This window comes from Rhinolophus hipposideros, assembly GCF_964194185.1.
Source record: "Rhinolophus hipposideros genome assembly, chromosome: 12".
NCBI lineage: Eukaryota > Metazoa > Chordata > Mammalia > Chiroptera > Rhinolophidae > Rhinolophus > Rhinolophus hipposideros.
Genome location: NC_138058.1, coordinates 55548693 through 55572032, shown reverse-complemented (window position 1 = coordinate 55572032; position 23340 = coordinate 55548693). Strand labels below are relative to the sequence as shown.

Here is a 23340-nt window from a genome sequence, read left to right as displayed (position 1 = left end):
AATTTGTTGGATGTTAATCCTTTGAGTACTCTGGGCGCCTCTTTTATTTTCCCACTTCTTAGAAATGTTTGATGTTTATCATTATAGCATGTCTGTGTTTAAGTTGCTATGTGGAAATGTCTCTATTTATTTGTTACATATGCCGCCAGGAATTTGACAAGTAAAATGTTACAAACATTTAAAAAATATATACATGAAAAAATTATTATTTACCTCCCATTTATTCATGCAACTAATATCTGTTGAATACTTAATATATACCAGGCATGTGCTGGTTGGTCACTGAGGATATAGCAGTAAACAGTCTTTTCCCTCTTGGAGTTTTCATCAATTTACATTCTCGTGGGGGAAGTACACAGTAGACAAAGAGAGAAACAGGTGTTTAATAGAAGAGTGCTGGAGAAATGTAAAGCAGGGTAAGGTAATAAGAATGGGGACCAAAATGACTGTTTTAGACAAGGTGGTGGGGAAGGTGACCTTGAACTCAGGTCTGCATGAAGAGAGGCACAGGGAAGGATGTGGGGGTCTGGAATGGTGGTGAAGGGTAGGGAAGTACAGAGTTGGATGGGGACAAGTGTCTAGATGATAAATGATGGATGCCTGGGTTTCTTCTGATGAAGGAGGTAAACAGATGTAGCGTACATTGGAAATGTTCCCCCTGACCTCTCACCGGTCAGTAGTAGCATCTTCTAGGGACGGGTCTCATAAGCAGTTTATTATGGGATGTATGTTATCCGCAGTTACCTGAAACAACACCGCAATACTCTACATTCAAACAGTTCATTTTTTTAAGCTTTCGAGTGGATGGGGGTATATAGCTTCCTTTTTTAAAACCTTTCTTTTGTAATTCTTTTTTTTTAAATTTCTTTTCCCATTCTTATTCCTCTGTGTTGTGAGGTACTGCTGAAGTAATCAACTCGGATAACTTCTGGTGGTATTACAGTTAACTCATTCCTCCTCGCTTGCAATGAAGGTCATAAATTCAACTTTTGTACTTTCCCCAAGAGCTTTATAATACATAATATTTTTGCTCTCTCTCCTCCCCCAGCTCTCTTCCTAATCAGAACTGACCTGAGGACTGATCTCTTTTTGGAGGAGAGCTGTTTGATGACAGGGCTTCATAGCGCTAGGCCCAACTCTGCTAAAGAGATGAATTTGTTAATCTCAAGTAAATCTTTAATTGGTAAGAAATAGGGCGAGGAACTTACATGTGAGGAGGGCTTTTAGGAGCACTCTGTACTGTGGACTCTACACCCCATTCTTTTTTCTAATCCCAAAGAGAGCATACAGAATATACCAGAAAAACCCAAATCAGTCCTCGTCAACTTTTCCTTTCATCTACCAGTGCTTCCTCTTATCTCTTCTTTGTGCATGATATTAAATCAGATAATAAGATGAATTGGAAGTGGCCCCTGGTTTTAATGAAGAATTTCATTGAAAGTTATATCCTGTGTAACTCTATATCCTGTATATAAATACCCTTTATTTGTAACCTGTATAACTCCAAAAGAGTATTTGAAGCCAGAGGGAACACTTTTAGGTGTTACCCCACTTCTGAACTCTTGAACTTTTTTCTGTGCTTCTTTTTTTAACAAGACTATATTTGGGCTTATAAGTATTTATATGTGTGTTTTCTCTTCCCCATAAGGCTTTAAACTCCCAGTTTTACAGACTGGGCTCTGTTCTTTGGGTCTTCAGCAAGGCTTGGTACTGTGCTTCAATGCTTTACTCGTAGCTGTTGCTCACATGTATGCAGAATAAGAATGAATGAAATATGCTAGAAATCCAGACAGGCTTTATTTCTGTTATACATTGTGGTGCTGCGTTGTTCCACTGAGATCTGTAATTTAGGTAGCATTACTTTAACCTGGTGTACCACCTCAAGTATCCTCACCTAGTGGTAAAAGTAACCACTTCTTCACCTTTCTTTTCTGTAAAATGGGGGAAGGAGTAGTGTGCCCCTCCCTGAGCACTGAAAACTTGTTTTGAGGATCAGATTACAGAACGCCTATGAAAGTACTTCAGTGAAAGTAGAGGCTAGTGTACCCACAGCCCTCAGTGAAGAGCCGGGCCATCTGGTCACTGGCTTGTAGGTAAATATTCCTGTTTTCCAGGAATAGGATTTTTTAAGTGCATAAGACCTGTTTGGAATTGGCTATATAGATGTGGGAGAGAAGGAGCCAAGAGGAAAGAAACAGCCTTCTCTGTCTTGCTGGGCATCCATTTCCCTGCTCCGGCAGCACAGTGTTTGTGGCCTGCGACTGGGGTTGTGAACTACTGTGGCTTCCTTTGCTAATCGAAGAGCAAATACGATGGAAGCCTTAATGCTCCTACCAGAGGGCTGTAAGCCCCCGGAGGGAGAGGGACTGTGGTTATCGGACATGTGGTAAATAGTTATTGAGCAAACAAACGAATGGTGTATTGGTCCTGAATTTCATTTACTTTTAGTCAACCATCTTAAAGTTTACTAAAATGACGGCGAAGTCTCTTTTTTTCCAGAAAATTTTGCCAGTGTTTTCACGTTAGTGCAGCATGTTGAACTGTATGTGAGATATGTTGAGAAAATGTATTATTTAATTCAGAAGTTTGTCCTAAAAGGAATACCTCACTCTTTAAAGTTGTCATTCGGTAGTGCTATTTCTGAGATACTATATCCTCACATTTCAGGAAAGCTGAATGAGTCATAGTGAAAATAACCTATATTGTTTAAGAGAACCTTTATGTTGTATTGGCCTGATAATTTAAAATTAGCTGTGGTATCTACGTTATTTCCTTTCAGATGAGCCCACTCAGTAATGCTTATAATTTCCTCTCATTGTTGAAAATGGGAACAATTTAGTTCACTCAGACAGGTGTCTCAGTTTTAACTGGCAAAAGTTTTGCTTAAGTGTGAATTGATGTTGGCAGCCTGCCTTCTGACTGTCTGCCTGAGACCCCAAGGTCTCTGTAAGTGAAAAATGGAAAAAGACCTTTGGAAGTTGCACATTATATTGTATGTATTTTCTCTTTCTGCTATTAATTTTAAAGCTATTTAATAAATACTTATTTATGAACATAAAGTAATTTGTTAGCCATTTTTACAGATTAAAATGATCACCTATTTTCTAGGGCACACTCACATCTTAATTTTTTAAGATAGGCAATATAACTCTGTGAGATACTTCTGATATTTAGTTTGTATTAGCATTACATGATGATATGTTCTATAGTCAGTATGACAGCTCAGGATTTTTATTTTCTTTCTGGTTTGAATATTTGTCTCCCAAAATGTTACTCTGTACGTTTTAATTTAGTGCGCATTCATTGATAATGAACCTTGTAGCTACTCGGTTATTACTCGGTAACTTTTAAAGAAATAGGAGAAGGGTATATGTTATTTTTTGTATCCATTTGTGCGTTAACTGTTAAAAAGCAGGGGCTTAATAAATATTTTTGATTGGAATTGAACTGTGTTACTTGTAAATATCTTATTTCAGGAGTAGAATGAGTAATAGGACTTGTGGGATCCTACAAGACTCTTTTCTTACCACCATCTACTTTGGAAACTGCTACTTCTTTCTTCACAGTTAACTGCCTTAAGGTTAATGATTATTTGTGGGTGTACTTTTAGTCATGTTGAAGTAATTGGTACTGAATTTAAACTCATTATAAACATCTACAATACTGGACAAACTACAAGTTCTGACAATTAAGTTCGCGAACTTGCTGCAACCATGTTGCTAACCTTTTTTGATATCAGAGGGGTTATTCATGATGAACTTCTACCAACTGGACAAACAGTTAACCAAGTTTGCTATTTGCAAGTGCTGAAAATGAAAAGGCTGCGTTTAAAAGTTAGACAACCTGAACTTTTCACCAATTCATGGCTCTTGCATCACGACAATGTACCAGCTCACAGGGCACTGTCTGTGAGGGAGTTTTTAGCCAGTAAATAAATAACTGTATTGGAACACCCTCCCTACTCACCTGATCTGGCCCCCCCATGACTTCTTCCTTTACCTGAAGATAAAGGAAATATTGAAAGGAAGACATTTGATGACATTCAGGACATCAAGGATAATACGATGACAGCTCTGGTGGCCATTCCAGAAAAAGAGTTCCACAATTGCTTTGAAGGGTGGACAAGGCGCTGGTATCGGTGCATAGCTTCCCAAGGGGAGTATTTTGCAGGTGACTGTAGTGATATTCAGCATTGAGGTATGTAGCACTTTTTCTAGGATGAGTTCGCAAACTTCATTAAGATCTGACCCAGATCTTACTGTGTAGACTCTAGTTGGGGTTAGTTTTGACTCTTAGGATCTAACACAGATTGTGGATATTAGAATGTTTGTTGAATTTTCCCCCCTCAGCTTTAAGAGTCAACATACAGAATAAACAGAGGGATAGTGAAGATAAATATAAAATCTTAAGAGTTCATAGGGCAGAAAACGTGTGTAGATAATAGTGTAGTAATTGACATCTAAAAATGAAGTATTAATATGATTTCAAGCAACTTCTGTTGATGGATATAAAAATAGTAGAATTTAATCATTTTAAATCTGTAAATGCCATTTTTCGTAGTGTCTATATCCGTCCTGGAGATTAAACTATTGGTTGTGTGGACAAATGTTAACACTTGGGTGAAGGGTATACAGGAATTCTTTGTATTAGTCTTACAACTTTTCTGAAAGAGAAAATAAACTTGAAAATAAAATTTAAAGGGAAAAAAAGAAACCTCTGGCACAAAACTATACAGAAAATGAGCAAAGCCTATCATTGCCTCATGGCTAGATAACTATTCCTATTTTGGGTTGAAGATATAAGTGGGTTGCTCAGGCAACTGTTAAACTTCTGTCAATCTGCCGGTGTCTCTTACTGAGTTTAAGCCTTGTGTCTTGCCCCATATTGTCTTTAGTAACAAAGGAGATAGGGAGAAGTTATAACGTGAACCTAAAGACATAGATTAAAATAAAAGAAAGAAGGGGAACCATGGACTGGAGATCAGAGGCTTTCACTCTTGGCAACATGGCAGACAGGGTGCTCTGAGAGCCTTCCTGCTGCAGAACAATTAAATCCATGGAAAGGACACGCTTGTTAAGACATTGGTAGTCTCAAAAAATATAGAGATGTCTAAAGAGTCTTCTCACCTGACTTAAGTACATACATACATGCACAGACATACAAAAAGAAATCAGCAGCTAGGGTCAGGGTCAGACATGATTGGCAGGGTGCTGGGGCTTTGACAGGCAGTGTGAGGGATGGAGTTACCTGAAGTTAGAGCACTTTCAGAACTTCCCCCCTGAGCCAAGACCCTTGAGAAGGTCTGAAGTGATCCTAAATGCCTGGTGCTGCCTGGCTGTGGCAGCAGACACCATCTCTAATACCAACATAAAATTGAGCAGTGAGCTCACAATTAAATATCAACTAACAGAAGAGAAGGCTAGCCACCATGATGGAGAGTCAACAAAAACACCAAATAATGGATTAAGGGACAAGTTGCAGTTTTCTGATTTGGAAGAGCTGTGTACGACTGTTTAAGGAAATACAAGACACAAAGATTCACAAAGATACCTGAAAATCTTCTGTTAATAGACTTTTATGTTTTGGAGGAAAAATGTAACTTTTAGAAATGGTTTGAAATTAAAAAGATTGAAAAGAAATGTAATCCATGCTTATCCACACCAGAGAGATCTTGTAAAACACCCAAGAAGTTGTATATCACAGGTATTCCAGAAATTCCAGTCTTAGAAATATACTTAGGAAGCTCTTCCATCGGCACCAGTAGACCCGTATAAGAATGTTTAATATTAGCAGTGTTTGTAATGGCAAAGAAACTGGAAACAACTTAAAAGTTTGTTGACAGGAGAAGCAATAAATAAATAGTCATATATCACCTTTGTGAAATATCATACAATAGTAAAGTGAAAATAAATGAACTATAGCTATGAGCAACACCAGGATAAGTTTTATAATTATAATAATTTAAAAAACCAGTCACAGACTCACAGGTGTTTATATTATTATATGAGGTCAATTAAGTTTGCAAACTTATACTAGAAAAAAATGCTACATGCCTCATTGTTGAATATCACTATTGTCACCTTCGAAGTACTCCCCTTGGGAAACCATGCACCGATGCCAGCTCCTAGTCCACTCTTCAAAGCAATTTTGGAACTCTTTTTCTGGAATGGCCATCAGAGCTGTCATCGTATTACCCTTGATGTCCTAAATGTCATCAAAATGTCTTCCTTTCAATATTTCCTTTATCTTCAGGTAAAGAAAGAAGTCAAACTGGGGCTCAGATCAGGTGAGTAGGGAGGGTGTTCCAATGCAGTTAGTTATTTGTTTACTGGCTAAAAACTCCCTCACAGACAGTGCTGTGTGAGCTGGTGCATTGTCGTGATGCAAGAACCATGAATTGTTGGTGAAAAGTTCAGGTCATCTAACTTTTTCATGCAGCCTTTCAGCACTTCCAAATAGTAGACTTGGTTAAGTGTTAGTCCAATTGGTATAAATTCATAATGAATAATCCTTCTGATATCAAAAAAGGATAGCAACATCATTGCAATGATTTTGCGCACTGAATTGTCAGACCCTGTATTTTATAATTCAGATTTTAGTTACTCTTAATCTTCTGCATATATCGAATAATAATAAAAAAAAATCTAAAAACTATTTTGAGCAATGGCAAGATTGTCTAAATGTTATTTGGTAAACCATTTTAAAGAATAAACTGTACGGTTTCATTGCATACATTTTACTTTTAAAGTGAATCTTGTTGACTTTCATTAGGCCGGTGGGCAGCGGTATCAGTGATGATGGGGAGCACTGATATAAAGTAAAGGACAAAAACTTTAAGAAAGAAAAGCCCTTTAGTGGGGCTGATGGTCCCCAGACAGGAGAAACATTTAGCTTACAGCTAAATGGTGTAATACATTTGATATTAAGGTGTCTTGTTCAAGCTCAGGGTTTTGTGCTTGTGCTTTTGGCTATCATGGAAGCTAAAGCTCTTAGGCTTTCTGACATGAATAAATGTGGTGTTAAAAGATGAAAAATTCAGTTTGAAAATAATTTATTTGTTTTAAGTAGGTCTGCACTTCATGACAGTGTGAAGGGTGTACCTGGCAGTGCTAATGAACTGACATCTCCAGAATGCAGATCTCTCTTTTCTGAGGCAGCCAAACGACCAACTGCTTGATCTCTCTGGTGTCTGCTTTCTATAGGAAAATTCGCAGAGCATAGAAAAGAGCTTTGAAAGCATTGGAATAGCAGGAGATCCAGAATCTCAGAATTTGCCAAGCATGCTACTAGATATGGTGGGAGAAATGAAAGTATAAAGCATAGGACTTGCCTTCATGGAATTTTTAATTTAGCCAAGATCAGATAAACTTATGAAAATGTAACTAGCAATCCCAGGCAGTTTAAACTACAAATTGATAGCGCAGATAAATAAATCCCCTAACTGCTCAGAAAAGACGAAAATATTTAGGATGGAGCAGTCAAAGAAGGCTTTGTTCACTAAGGGGGGATTTGAGTCAGGCCTTGAAAGACAGCTGGGGTTTAGATGGAGTGATAGCGTGAGCGAAGGAAGGAGATGGGAAAGAGTGAGCTTACTGGGTTCAGTGAGCTGTGTTGGAAGATTTGTTTAGGGCAGTCGTGAGTCTTGGGTAAAATAGATTTGAGACAGACTTTAAGTGGTCTATAGAGCAAGGATATGGAATTTAGACTGCTGTTCTATTTTAGGGGAATAATTTATAGATTAAATTTGGAATTTAAAGTTATCATTTAGTACTGGTTTTAACAATGAATGCTCTTTTGAATAGATCATTAAGCGAGGGGAATGGTGCTGCTTTTTATAGTATGTCTTTGTTCCTTGCTGTATAAGGTCAGCCTGACCTGGGTGGGCATCATCCGATTTATGTGTGGAAAAACAGCCATCTGAAAGCTCCATGTTTAAAGGGGCAGACTGGCTGTCTGTCATATACAGGATCCGCGTGACCTCTGGAAGAAGATTTTTTGAAACATGTTAAGAATGAAAGGAAATTTGTTTTCAATAGAAACAACATTCCAGATCCTCTTTGATGGTGTTACAGAATTTTCTTTGCTACATTTCTGGGAATGCGAGTTATGTTGGATATAGTGGGAAATTGTTAGTTAAGTAAAATAATGCCTATATATATAGTGTGTCATAATACTAAAATTTACTTTTTAGTGTGAGGTAAAGTGGTATTCACTGACTTTTTCATTTCAAGCAGTTAACAGAGTTTCCTCAGATGTTAGATTATTACAGTTCCTTTTTTTGCATGAGACCTAGCGTCAGCTCAGGTGGCATATCTTAAAGTGATAAGCTCCTACTGTGGCGTGCAGAGCAGACTTCCTTTTGCTCTCAAAATTATCTTACACTCCTTATCAACAATGCTGAAGTGGATTGATTCTTCAACTTAATGAAACATTGTAACTATAAATAAAAGATGTCACTGTAGTTCATCAACATTCACAATAATGAAAGAACTATTAAAGAGTGTAGAAAAATTACATACCTGTAAAATCTTACTAACGCAATAAGTCACCTTTCATAGAATTTGGTCAATGAGATTTGAGAAATGACCAAACTTTTCTTAAAACAGGCAAATAAATGGTATCACTCCATTTGGTGGTTTCTGGTCTCTGCGCCGATATGGTGGGAATTCCATCTCATATACAAGTATATGGTTGCAAATGGCACAGTTTCTTTAGCCTTGTCCTAATTCTCAAAGTGCTGCTAGGTGAACGCACCAAATTTCTTAAACTTCTGTTTCTTACTGGATTTTTAGCCATACTCTTAATTTAGTGAGCTGACATTTTATCAAATTACTTTAGTTAATAGACTCTAGATAGAAATTAATGCCCTTAAAAAAGATAGCATTTGTAACCGTATGATTCCACTTATATTAGGTACCTAGAGTAATCAAATTCATAGAAACAGAGAGTCTCATGGTGGTTGCAGGGGGCTGGCAGTAGGGATAATGGGGAATTGTTGTAATGGGTATAGAGTTTCATTTGCAAGATGAAAAGAATTTTGGAGATTGATTGCACAGCATTGTGAATGAACTTAACATAACTGAACTATGCACTTCAAATTGGTTAAGATGATATGTTTTATGTTGTATGTGTTTTACCACAATTAAAAAATATATTAAAAAAGAGAAAAAAAGCACCCGCAATAATACCAAAAAACATCAAATTCCTGAGAATAAATCTATCAAAAGATTTATAAGTCCTCCACGTTAAAATCTATAAAACATTATTAAGAGAAATTAATGAAGACCTAAGTATAGGACTTACGGTATGCTATGTTCATGTAGGACTCAATATTTTAAAATTTCAAGTCTCCTCAAATTAACCTGCATAATCAATGTAGTCCCTAACACAGGCCCAGCAGTTTGATATTTTTGCTTGTTGCTGTTATTTTTTGGTTTTGTGGAACTCAAGCTGACTAGAAAATTCCTATGGAAATGCAGAGGGCTAAGAATAGCCATGGCAGTGCTGGAGAAGAACATAGCGCAGTTCTTACTCTGCCAGGTATTGTGGAACGACACGTATGTTTGTTATGACAGTGCTCAGCACACTGGGGTCCTTGGACTGGCAGCATCAACATCACCTGGGAGCTTGTGAGACATGGAATTTCTCTGGCTCCACCTCTACCCTAACTGAATAAGAATCTCTGGGGTTGGGGCCAAGGAGTCTGTGTTTTAACAATCTCTCTAGGTTCTTCTTATGTACTTTTAAGTTTGAGAAACACTGAATTAAGATATTTTGACATAAGGAAATACAAGCCAACCAATGGAACAGATAGTCTAGAAACATCCATACATACACGGTTCATCTGATTTATGACAGAGTTGGCACTGTAGTACAATGGGGATTGGATAGGCCTTCCATAAACGGTATTAGTTGATTTATATCATATGGAAGAAAACTATCTTAACCCCTATCTCATACTATACGAGGTGTGATCAGAACATACTGTGAATGTTTAAATAAAAAAAATTATTACAGTAAAAGACACATTACCATTAATCCCCCTCAAAATACCCCACCTCTCTTCGAACACACTATCCCATCATTCTTGCCACTTTCTGAAGTAGTTCTGGAAGTCCTCTTTCGTGAGTTTCTTTACTTCACCCTCCATCACGACAATGCTCCGTGTCACATGTTTTCTATCAAATAAAAACATTACAGTGTGTCCTCATCCACCTTATTCACTGGATCTGACACCGTGCGACTCCTGGCTCATCCCCAAAGTCAAAATGATTCAAGACATCGAGGCAGCCACGACAGCGCAACTAAAGACACTCATGAAAGAGGACTTCCAGAGCTGCTTCAGAAAGTGGCAAGAACGATGGGATGAGTGAGTTCAAAGCAAGGGGGAGTATTTTGAGGGGATTAATGGCAATGTGTCTTTTACTGTAATAAATTTTTAAAATTTAAATATTCACTGTAGTGTCTGATCATATCTCATATATGCAAAAATCAATTCTGGATAGATTATGCAAAAGTGAAAAGCAAAACTATCAGGCTTTTAGAGGTAAATGTAGGAGAACATCTTTGAGACGTTAGGACAAACAGGGAAATAAAGCTCTAACCACAAAACAAACAAAAAAATGATAAACTGGAATTTATTAATATGAAGCACTTCTTTTTATCAAAAGATACCATTAATATTGTTAAAGAACTTTGAACTCTGCCTTGCTAGCACATCGTATGTGTTATATAAGTGTTTGTCAAATAAGAATAAATAATATGTTGCCCTCTTCCAACAAAAAGACAGAGGACATGTGTCCAGAAAAATATAAAGAATACTTACAAATTATCAAGAAAAATTCTGACAACCCAATAGAAAAAACAGGCAAAGGACTTCAAAAGGGACTTAATAAAGAGGCATTAAAATGGTCATTAACATATTCAAAGGTACTCAACTGTTTTAGTCATTAGAGAAATACAAATTTAAACCACAAAGGATTACTGCTACATACCCACCAGATTGGTTTATGCACACACAAAATAGACATTATTCAGTGTTGCAAGGATGTGAAACAACAAGAACTCTCTGATGTTTCTAATAAGCGTGTGAAGTAGAACAACCCTTTTAGAAGATTGGCAGTATGTATGAAAGCTAAATGTATTCATACTCCGTGACCTAACAATTTCACTCCGAAGTATGTACCCAACAGAAATACTTCAGCTAAAGAACATGTCTTAGAATGTGCCTAACAGTACATTCTGATAGCACATCTAGAGTGTTCATAGCACATTTGTAATAGCCCCAAATTGGAAACTACCTAAATGCCCATTAGCAGTATAATGGTTAAATACTTTGTATATTTATGCAGTGGAATATTATGGAGCAATAAAACGAACATTCCACAACTATATGAATGAATCTTTCAAGCATAATGTTTAGCAAAAGAAGCCAGATACAAGAGTATTCTCTGATTACATTTGTGTAAAGTAGAAAACATGCACACTGACTTATATTGTTAGGAGACAGGATAGGAGTTACTCTTTGCCAAGGGGCAGAGAAGTGTCCAAGACAGAACAAGGGGACAGTCGGATGCTGGTAATGTTTTTTGATCTGGATGCTAGTTACATAGATCTGTTCAGTTTGTGAAAATTTGTTGTGTGTGTGTGTGTGTGTGTGTGTGTGTGTGTGTGTGTGTGTAAAATGCTTTAACAGAAGGAAATACTGGATCTAGTAGCCATTTCTTGGCCACATCATAATGAAAAATGTGTGGAAAGAGTCACATAAGACATGCACGTTCATTGTCCAATGGCTTGCAATGGTCATTCTTCCATTCTGAAAGAACAGTATCTTTAAAAAAAGGAATGTTCATAAAGCACCTTTTCTCAGCACATTTTAACCAAACTAGAATTTCTTATGTAAAAGTCAAAAATTAATTTTAGTCTCTTAACAAATTAATTCAGCTTTCTTGTGTGAATGTATTAAGTTCATTTAAGTGTTGGCATACATCTTCCCTAAGGTCTAAGTGAAGATAAACTATGAACTTCAAACTTATCATCTCTGTCAGTGCTTTGCTTGGGAAGAACCTCAGTTTATTTCTTTGAGCCTATCAATACTAGAAAGCATCAAGATTCAGGATGACCCACTATTTCCATATGGAAAAAGTGACAGTTTCGTACCAAAAGCACAGAAGCATCAGTTTATTTTCACAACAGACTTTTGCCATGTGTCCAGGTGATTTTGAATGTTTTTGTTTATCTTCAGAAAGAAAAAGAAATGTAACGATTATGGTTGTAAGGAATTCTTTTGTACAACAGAGATAAAACAGTATGCTGTAATAATGGGCAGCCAGTTTTTTCAAGTTAACGCTGTCTGAACATTTCACCAAGTATCAGAACGGAGCTGCCGGATGATACCCTAAAGTCTACAAGGACATAGTTTAATCATAGTGGGACATCATTTGGGTTTCTGTCACTTGGGAAGATTTCTAATAAATTGCATATTTGTGCAATAGAAAAGCTTATTGCTGTGCACAGCTTCTGTTTGCCAGTGCAATAGCTAGCTAGTATTAGGCATTTTAGACTTAAAGGTAGCATCAATACCTGTTCATGTGTGAGTCTCTAAGCCGTGCACTGGCAAGTGGAGTGAGCACTGCTATATATCTTAGGTGGAGTGGTGACAGCTTAATTTGTGTTTTGGGTAATTTGCCTTCTGAGGGAGTTGTCACATCTGTGTCTTCAGAAGGGCAGCAACTTGCTCCCCTGCAGGGAGGAGGGGGAATAATATCCTGGGTAAGAACCACTGTTATGGAGCCTTTTGCAATTGAGTATTTACCGTATTTCCCTCGGAGCAAGAAGTTAACGCTCCAGTTATCAGCCTTTTAGTAATTTCTGTTATTTATGACCAGTCTAGAGTAAAATATTTAGAAATGTACAGAGTATTTTTGAGAAATGAGTGAATTATTAGAAGCAAATTATAAATTATAAGAATTAGCAACATGCTATATTGTAAATCTTCATAAAAATGTATTCTTTGTGGGAAATAGAAGATGAGATGATGAAAAATCGTGCTCACTCTAATTTAATTACATAGAAATATATCAGAACCTTTTCATACACTAAGATAACCCAGCCTTTGGGAAAACAAATTCTGAAATTTGGGAGACATTGAACATATGTACAGGATATTTCATCCAAAATATCATTAGTGGCTTTAAAATACAATGAAATATTAGTTTGGGAACAGTTATATTTTATCTTCTCTTTTCTGTTTTCAGTCTTTTAGCAGCACTGAGCTTGACTGTAAGATTGTTCTGTCTTTTTAAGGACTTTGCTAGTAATGATTTTGTAACATATATGCTACTTTTTTGTTATGGTAAAATATGCATAACAAAATTTACCATTTAACAATTTTTAAGTGTTCAGTGGTATGAAGGACATTTACAGTGTTGTGCAATCATCACCACCATCCATCTCCAGGACTATTTTATCACCCCAGCCTGAAACTCTGTCCCCATTAAATGGTAACTCTCATACACCCTCCCCCAGCCCAGGGCAACCACCATTCTACTGTCTGTCTATATGAGTTTCACTATTCTAGGTACCCCATATAAGTGAAATCATACAATATTTGTCCTTTTGTGTCTGGCTTATTTCACTGAGCATAGCGTCTTCAGGATTCATCCATGTGTGCCAGAACCTCCTTCCTTTATAAGGCTGAGTAATATTCCAAACTGGATGCAGTGATAGAGAACCACTGGGGAGAGATGGCATCACCTTGGTAGGTGGTTGAGAAGGGTTCTCTGAGGAGATGGCATTTAAGCTGAGATCTGAATGGTGAGACAGTCAGCAGAAGGCAGTGGGGTGGACATTCGCAGGTCCAAAACTGGAATTAAGATCCATAACCCTCGTTGAGGACATGGTAGAGACTATGGATTAACTCCCCCGGTCCATCGGGACAGATGACAGCTTGAGTTCTCACCATCCGGGCTGGCATCCTGCTGAGGCAGGTAGTTAGGTTGATGTTCTCTCCATTGGGTTTGCTTGCTGAACTGTTAGACTGGACATTTTTTAAAATATCATTTCTTCATAAGTCAGAAGAGCTGTAGAGCATATACCTCCTGTTCAGTTTTCTTTTTCTTTTCCTAATATCCCCTATTATGGTTGAATCCTGTGAGCAGCAGTGTTTCATAAAATATATTAATTATAGCCTATCTGCAGTTAACTCCTTTCCGAAAGACTTTCCCAAGTCTATATCTCCCAGCCAAATGGGTATAAGATAAATGCATTCTTCAGTGATATCATTATCCAGTCAGTTCCTTCTTTAAAGCTTTTCAGATATCTACTTGCCAGATTGCATTTTACTTTTATTGTTTAGTGAGAATGTTTTGCTTGCCCTTCACATAAACGTCTTAGGCAAACTCTTGTTCTCGTGCCAGCAAAGAACAGTCTGACTTTGTTGTTTTTCCGAGGGAGATATCTCCTCTCTTTGGTGTGCACACCTCCAGAAAGCTGGATTTTAAGTCGGACAAGCCTGAGGCCTGAATTGATCTGTGTACTGCAGTGTTATTCATAAAGCGATCAGTGTGATGGGAGGTGGAAGGAAAACTGAGAGGAAAAGACATCCTCCCCTCTCTTAGGGTCCTTGGCTGGCTCTGAAAATTAAACTCACCAAGAATGATTAACAGGAGAAAGGCACGCAAATTTATTTAATATCAGTTTTGCACGACATGGGAGCCTTCATAAGGAAAAGAAGACCTGAAGAAACAGTTAATCCTGAGTGTTTTTCTGCTAGGTTTGATGAAGAGTGGGCAGTTGTGGAGGAATATGAGCGGTCAAAGTGTCTGAGGGATGTGTATTAGGCTGGGGGTACTTAGTCAGGCTTGTTTGTTGGGATTCTTCTCAGCGTCCATTTGTCTTCAGAGATAAGGATGCTCTTTTCTTCTGGTTATAGAGAGGGCACCTCTCACAGGCGGGTTTTATGACCTGTTTCAGGGGAGGAGGCAGGGGGCAGGGAGGGATCAGAGTAATCTTCTGCATCTGCTTTCTCAAACTCCTTCAGTTTAAAACATTCCATATGCCAAGGTACCGTATTTTGGGAGTTGTGTGTCCTGAACCCCATCAGAGGTTAGTGCCATCCCACTCTGGAAGGTGATTTTCCGTTAAGGGTGAGAGAAAGCAGTACAGGAGAGGGGGCCACGTGTGCTTTGTGTGGGCATCTGGGAGGCTTTGTGAAGCCTCACCTGTTCACACTGCCTTCGTCCTCACAACTCTGTGAGACAAGGGAATGGCTGTTTACGGAGGAGGAAAGAGACCCCGGGAGGTTAGTTAGGTCCCAGGGTCACACCTGGGATTCTAACCAAGCTCTGCCTGACTTGGAGACTTCCCCCATTGTCCCACAGAGCTCTGTCCTCAGTGTTGTCATGAGGTTACAGATGCTCAGTGGTTTCTAGTACATTCTCTGAACTGATGGCAGTCACTTTTCTCTGGCATTAGGTTATTCAAGATGCCCTCTCTAGGAAAGCAATTTAACTAAAATTGGAGATTCCTTACCCTAACCAAGGCCAGAAAGCGTTTGCATGCATTTTAAAATAGTAATACAAATAGAAAAAAAGATCTTATGCCTTTAACTTTTAAGTGAACAAATACTTCATTTTGGGAGCATTTTGTGTACTTAAAGTTTAAATTGCATTTGTGTCTGTGAATTAAGTTTTTTTTTAAGTGAAAGGGCACCCGATTTCTAATTGTTTTCATTTGTGAATTTGGGTAGTTTTAAAAGACTTATTTCAAATTTGAGAAAAATGGCATTTATTTTTCTGTGGTTTATTTTGTCACATATGTTGTAATCTGTGAGACAAAAAAATTTATTAGTCTATGGTGCGATATAGTCTGCTTACTGTTTTGATTAACTGGAAAGATTCTGATTCATTCTTTAAGTGACTTATTCAGTAGAATCAATCAACTAGGTTAAGTAATGACCACAGTTTTCATAAGAATATTTGAAAGCACATGTTTTATTATTTTTCACTGAGATTTTCCAATCTGCCTTCAGCTGTATCCTGATATTTTTGGAAGAATTAGTTTTGTTCTATTTATAGTGGGATCACCCAGCTTATCCCTTCTTTATGTGGTTTTTATTTCATTTTATTTTCTCTTCCATCAGTGTTTGCTTTCACAAGCAAAGTACTGGGCCATTCAGACATCAGCCTTGATCCTCCGGACAAAACTCGAGAGAGGAAGCACACGCCGAGTGGAACGGGCGATGAGGCAGACACAGGTAGGAATTCATGTGGCAATTTTTGTTTTTCTTCCAACTCTTTATTGCTGTCAATAGCGTGCATGTATGTTATGAATCTAGAAGGATGAGATGGTTTGCATTTTACTTAAACACTTTGTTATTATTTAGAGTGTAGGTTTTAAAATTGGATTGCTTGGCTTCAAAGCCCAGCGCTACTTAGTAGCTCCGGGACCACGGTATTAAACCTCTCTAAAGGAAGACTGTTCCTTTCATCATAACACTTCTGATACCAAATGTGTGGGTCTTCCGCACCAAGGAATTTTTCACTTCCCTTTGTGCATCAGCTGGGTGTCCTACAGTGTAAATCAACTCTGACACTGGAGTTAGTTATCAATAAGACGAGAAATTGTAAGGGTTGGAGAGGTTGTGGAGAAAAAGGAACCCTCAAACTCTACTGGGGTGGATGTAAATTGGTACAGCTGCTATGGAAAACAGTATGGAGTTTCCGCAAAAAGTTAAAACTAGAATTACTGTATTACTCAGCAATCCCTCTTCTGCATATCTGTTACCGGAGAGTGGGCCCTTCTCGGTGCGGTGTCCAGGTTCTTGGCGTCTCAAGCAAAGAATTGAACGAGACACAGAAATAAAGTAGTGAAAGAGTAGTTTATTAGAAGAGATAGTACACTCCAAAGAAATAGGAGCGGACCCTAACGGTAGACAATGGCTTAAGGGCTCATTATTAGAAGCAAAAGTACACTCCAAAGAGTTTGGAGCCAGCCGAGTAAAAGGATGGGCTCAAAAGGCTCAAATGCTCAAAGGGCTCAAGGTGGCATTATTAGAAGAGGAAGTACATCCCAAAGTGTGTGGAGTGGGCCCTGAGCAAAGGTGAGGCTCAAGAGGCACTGACTGGTGAGGACTTGGAGTTTTCATCCCTTTTTCTCTAGAATGGGCTGTTTCTTTCCGGGCATGGGACCACTTGATTGACACCTGTGATTGACAAGGGGCTATTACCTCATCTTTTTAAACTACGCTTGTTCCTTCCCAGAATTCAGTCTGTTATAATGATATTAATGAACCTCCAGGCATATGCGTGATATTACAATGATGGATAATGTGGCCCAGGTGAAATGAAGGTCGTTTTGGCCTTTACTGGTGTGAGTGACCAGTTTAATCTAGTTGGGTATTTTGTACCCATTTGTTTCTTCATAGGGGTAGATAATTACAGTGAAAAGGGGAAGTTTTGGGCGGAGAGTGGAGGTCTCTTGGGCAGTTGCGTTCTGTGGGTTGTGCAGTAATGCAGAGACCCGATGCCTATCTCTGCCTGCCTTGTTTTCCCCTTGAGAGATGTGACCCCCATAAAATCTCTATGGGAAGTTGAGGGACAGAAAGTCTTTTCTTCTGGATCTGCTTCCTGCTGGGCAGGGGGGTAGAGCTGTCCTGCTTATTGGGGGATTCACAGAACTGTCGCCCTGTCTGATCTCAGATGAGAGGAAGGGGTCTTAAGATCTGCCTGGAAGACTGAGATCTGCTTGGAAGGTCATGTTGGCTTCTTTGGTTGGGACTGGCAATCTTGCTGGGGTAGCATCTGTATCCCCAAGGCCCGTAAAAGAAAAATAGATTTTGGTTAAACAGAGTTAAAAGTGTTAGCTCAAGAAGCAGGATCCAAAGCCATCTACACAAGGTGGTTGTGTGATGGAAATTCTGTTTGGCTGTGTGGAGCCTGTGGTCTTTTCCTTCTGGTTAATCCAGTCATTCAGGTGGCAGTGTTTGCCCAGGAGCTGGGCCTGGGATGGTCTCGAGCAGGGAGCTGGGGAGTTCCTATGACTCAGGGTAGGAATAATCTTCTGTGTAAGATTAAAAAGCTGATTTGAAAGGTGATCAAGATCATGAACTAGGGAGCTAAGAAACTCGTTTGGCCCATATCATATCTACCTGAAAAATTTGAAAACATTTATTTGTAAAGATATGTGTATCCCTATGTTCATTACAGCATTATACAGGGTGGCCAAGACATGGAAACAACCAAAGTGTCCTGCAATGGGTGATTGGATAAAGAAGATACATATATACAATGGAATATTACTCATCCATAAGAAAAGATGAAATACTGCCATTTGCCACAGCGTAGATGGCCCTTGAGATTATCATGCTAAGTGAAGTAAGTGAGACAGAAAAGGACAAGAACCCTAATGATTTCACTCATTATATGGGATATAAAACTGAAAGCAGCAAATGAACAAAACAAACAAGCAAAGCCAGAGGCACGGACAACAGAAGGGTGGTTACCAGAGGAGAAGAGGGGTGGCAGTAGGATATAGGGGTGTCATCTCAGGCCAGCTGCTCTCTGTAGCTGAGGATGACCATGAGGTCTGTCAACCTGAGGCAACCGCTGACCCCACTCCTGCAGCTGGATCCAGTATAAAGAAGGGGAAGATGTAGTTTCATGATCAACTTCTCAAGTTATTCATGATAACTTCCCCTATTATGTTGAATTTTACTTATTAAAAATTCACTTCACAATAAAACAACAAAATGTTGAAATGACCAAAGTGTTAAAATGACCAACTATGCATATTTTATTAAAATAAGTGAGTAATTTCTTGTTCAAGGAAACTATAAATAATACTTTTTTTTCAGTTTGGGGAATAGTATAAATGTCTTTTTAAAGTTCTGTCCTTTTGAATACAAAGAGCACAAGAATACATTGATTTATTAATGAAAGACATTTTGACCTAAAAATGATTTGCCTTGTATCATCTATTCCATTAACTGTGACATATAAAATAACCAAGTTCACACATTCATTTTTCTTTTGTAGCAGCAATTAAACTAAGAAAGTATAGAAGTAAATTTGCGTACAAATGTATAGTATACCTTTCTAATTCGAAACCTGCGTCATTCTCGGAATTGTGCAGATTATGGTTTTTGATACCAAATAACAAGGAGGTGCTTTGTCTGGGGAAAATGGATTTAAAGAAAGAACCAAATCACTGTGCTCTAGCATTTTGCCCCTGTCTTGGCCTTAGTATATCTGGAGTCTCCTTATCTTGCCATTCAAATGCTGCATTATGAAGGGAGCTGTACACCTCTCTACCTATAGAACAGAATGAGGGACTTGTTATTTCTGCTTCTACAGGGAGGTACCACAAGGAAAATCTTTTCACTCCCCAACCCAGAAATTTTGGAAATTAGCTAGATCATGTGACAAGATGAATGTAAAATTTGTCTAATTTTTGATCCCTTGTTCAGCCATTTACCTCATAATCTGAACTTTTGCCAATTCCTCTGATTCAGTTTGATATTATTGTGTGTGTTGAAGTTACTGCATCCCTGAAGAATAAGAGAAAAATGATTTAGAATACATGTATATATAAAACAATGTTTTAAAATTTTTTCCATTTTTGTTTCTGTAAAATTCTTTTCCCTTCCTCTGCTATATTAAGTGGTGAAATGATAAACCGTTAAAGCAGAAAGAAAAATAAGCTAGAAGGACCTCTTAGGGAAAAGCTTAATCCTGTCCTATTACAAGTTCAGGAAATGCAAGTACGATGAGGTCAGGTGGCGTGCCCCAATTTCCCCGGATAGATAATGACAGAGTCTGGACTATAACTTACACAGTGACAGGCGGTTACAGGGAAGGATCCAGTGACAGTTCCAAAAGATGGCCGATTTGGAAGGGATTTCTAAGTGAGACACGCCAAACTGAAAAAGAAAACAGTGCATCACTCCTAAAGGTAAATAAATCAATGTTATAAGACCCACAGAGGAAAAAGGAATTCAAGTTGAGGACAGTCCATTAATAATACCCTATCTTATGGAAATTATTCTAGGCTGTAGTTCTTTAATTCTTGCATGTTTAGAGCTACGATGATGGTGGTGATGATGAAGAAATTAATGTTTATGGAAACATGGCTTATTTTAATGGTTATGATTCAGAAGCAGCTTGAATTAAAATGAGATTATGTTTTCTAATATTTATTTCTACCCTGCTATTTACCAGTGGAGTATAAATTTGTTGTATTCTCTACTGTCATTCAGCTTCCCGCTTCCTCTCTGATCCAGATCCATATGATAACATTTTATCATAAGATCACATCTTTTTCTTCTTTCCTTTAGTATGGTGAAAGCAATGTATTATACATATAACCCAAATATGAAGCAAATTAATTGAAACCACAAACATTCAAAGGAGTCATGTTATTTATGTCCAAACCAAAAAAAAATGTGCAAATCAAATATCATCATTGTCTTCTGTCATATTAACTTTTTTTTTTTTTTTTTTTTAATGAGGAAGGGGAACAGGACTTGATTGGGGAACAGTGTGTACTTCCAGGATTTTTTTTTTTTTCCAAGTCAAGTTGTTGTCCTTTCAATCTTAGTTGTGGAGGGTGCCGTTCAGCTTTAAGTTGTTGTCCTTTCAGTCTTAGTTGTGGAGGGCGCAGCTCAGGTCCAGGTCCAGTTGCCAGTTGCTAGTTGCAGGGGTCACAGCCCACCATCCCTTGCGGGAATTGAACCGGCAACCTTGTGGTTGAGAGCCCACTGGCCCATGTGGGAATCGAACCGCCAGCCTTCGGAGTTAGGAGCACGGAGCTCCAACCGCCTGAGCCACCGGGCCGGCCCCCTGTCATATTAACTTTAACCTAGTTTTTGATAAACTCAGCTCAGGGTTAATGTGAGATTATTTTGTTTACTATTAGAATAATCTTGCTAATCTTATAATTACAGTTGACAATATTATGTTAGTTTCAGGTGTACAGCGTAGTAATTAGACATTTATATAACTTAAAAAGTGATCCCCCTGATAAGTCTAGTACCTGCTTGGCACCATACATAGGTATTACATTATTATTGACTATATTCCCAATGCTGTTTTTTACATTCCATGACTGTTTTGTAACTGTCGATTTGTACTTCTTAATCCCTTTACCTTTTTCACCCAGCCGCTCAACCCCCTCCCATCTGGCAACCATCTCTTTGTTCTCAGTGTCTGTGAGTCTGTTTTTGTTTTGTTTGTTCATTTATTTCATTTTTTTTTTAGATCTCACACATAAGTGAGATCATATGGTATTTGTCTTTCTATGTCTGATTTATTTCACTTAGCATAATACCTTCTTGGTCCATCCATATTGTCACAAGTGGTAAGATTTCGTTTTTTATGGCTGAATAATATTCCATTGTATATATGTACCACATCTTCTTTACCTGATTGTTTCTTGAGGAAAACTTAGGTTGCTTCCACATATTTGCTATTGTAAATTACACTTCAGTGAATATAGAGATGCATGTATCTTTTCAAATAAGTGTTTTGGATTTCTTTGGATAAATACCCATCAACAAAACCAACAGGCAACCTACTGAGTGGGAGAAGATATTCACCAATGTTACTTTCAATAAAGCATTAATATCCAAAATATATAAGGAACTCATACGATTTAACACCAAAAAAATATGGGTAGAAGACCTGAATAGACATTTCTCCAAAGAGAAAATCTAATGCTTTGTCTCTAAACTTTTGCTGTTTGAAAAAGGCTATCACAGGAATCAAAGTTCAGGGGATTCTCCATTTTTTTTCTTTTTTTATTCATTCTAGATCATAGTCATCTACCCCTATTTCTTTTATCTCAGGTGTTATTTCTGCTTTCCTTATTGTCTTTCTGTAGTACCTTTTCATGCAACTTTTTCGTATGAAGGACATGGATGGTAAAACTTGAGTCTCTGTGAAAGTATTTGCACATTCTGAATTAGAATCCATCATAATTTTTGATTTGGTTGTTTGAGTATAGAATTCTTGTTTCAAAATCATCTTTCCTTAGGACTTTAAATGAGGTTATTTCTTTAATGTCTTCTGGAATCCTGGTTTGTTGGTAAGTATGGCAGCTTGATTTTCTTCCATTTTAAGCCGCATTTCTTTTTTTCCTCTTTTTGAAATTTTTAGAATTTTCTTTCCATTCTTAGAATTCTGGATATATCTAAACGTGAGCATGGGTTCTGGAGTCATGCTACCTGGTTTCAGATTCTAGCTCGACTGTATAACAGCTGCCTGTAACTCAGACAAGGTACCTAACCTCTCTGTCTCAGTTTTCTCATGTGTATAATGGGATAAACATAATTATTATGAGAATTATATGACTTAATAATTAGAACTTAATATTCCTCAGGTGCTCAATAAGTGCTCAATAAATGTTAGTTGTCATAACTATTGTTATGGAGTACTTGCTGGGTTCTTTAAATGTGAACAATCATGTCTCTCTAGGTCAGGGGTATTTTCTTCTATTATTTCTTTAATTATACTTCTCCTTCATTTCTTTTAAGCTTCTTTTCTCTAACTCAGTCTGCAACTGGAATTTTTGTAGTCTTATGTGAAACTTCCTGGATCTATCCTGCATGACTCTTAACTTTTTTTCTCACACTTTCTGTCTCTTAGTCTTTTTGCTTGATGTTATGGGAGATTTCTTGAACATTTTCTTCTATAGCATTAGCTTTGATTATTAACCCAATTCCTAATATTTATTCAGTCTCCCCATGGAATATTTTATTTTGATAATTATTTTTAATTTCTAGGAAGTCTGTATATTTCTGATTATTCTTTTCCTGATGGACTTTTCTTGTTTCATATAGCAATAGCTTATTTAATTTCTTTGCACACTCTGAATTACCAGAGTGACAACCCAACAGATGAGGTATGTATAGAACAGGGAACTAAACAATTTGTGAGGTATTATATCATTGAGCTCAGGGAGACTGCAAAAAATTGAAAAGGTTTGAGTGTTTAGCAAAGGCATGAAAAATGTCAAAATGTTTAAAGGATGGAATAGCAGGGTCAGATCCAACCGTGCAGATAATGGATACAGAGATTGATTATATGCAAAAGTTACATTAACTTTACATGAAATGTATTAACACAGGGCCTCCTTTTATGCCTTTAAACCAGAGCCAGACCTCAGGTCAAGGCACCACATCAGACTTGCCCTCTGCATGTGAACACTTGGCAGGAGTACAGTACTTTGGGGCAGAGAGTTATAAGGACCATCTCAACTTCAGAGTAATTATGTAAGACTGTGGTCATCTCAAAGGGATGGGGACATGACTGCAAGAAAGAAGCTAATGGCACAACTGTAGGACTC

The 23340-nt window shown here is 37.8% G+C and overlaps 1 protein-coding gene across 2 annotated transcripts in view; it reads left to right on the top strand.

Annotated features, from left to right (window-relative positions):
• Positions 1-23340, top strand: part of TTC27 (tetratricopeptide repeat domain 27) — a 146365-nt gene that overhangs the window by 43011 nt on the left and 80014 nt on the right. For both annotated transcript variants that reach the window (XM_081068552.1, XM_081068553.1), the window contains exon 10: positions 16142-16255. In XM_081068552.1, the coding sequence (XP_080924678.1) occupies positions 16142-16255 (114 nt within the window). The remainder of the gene's footprint in view (positions 1-16141; positions 16256-23340) is intronic.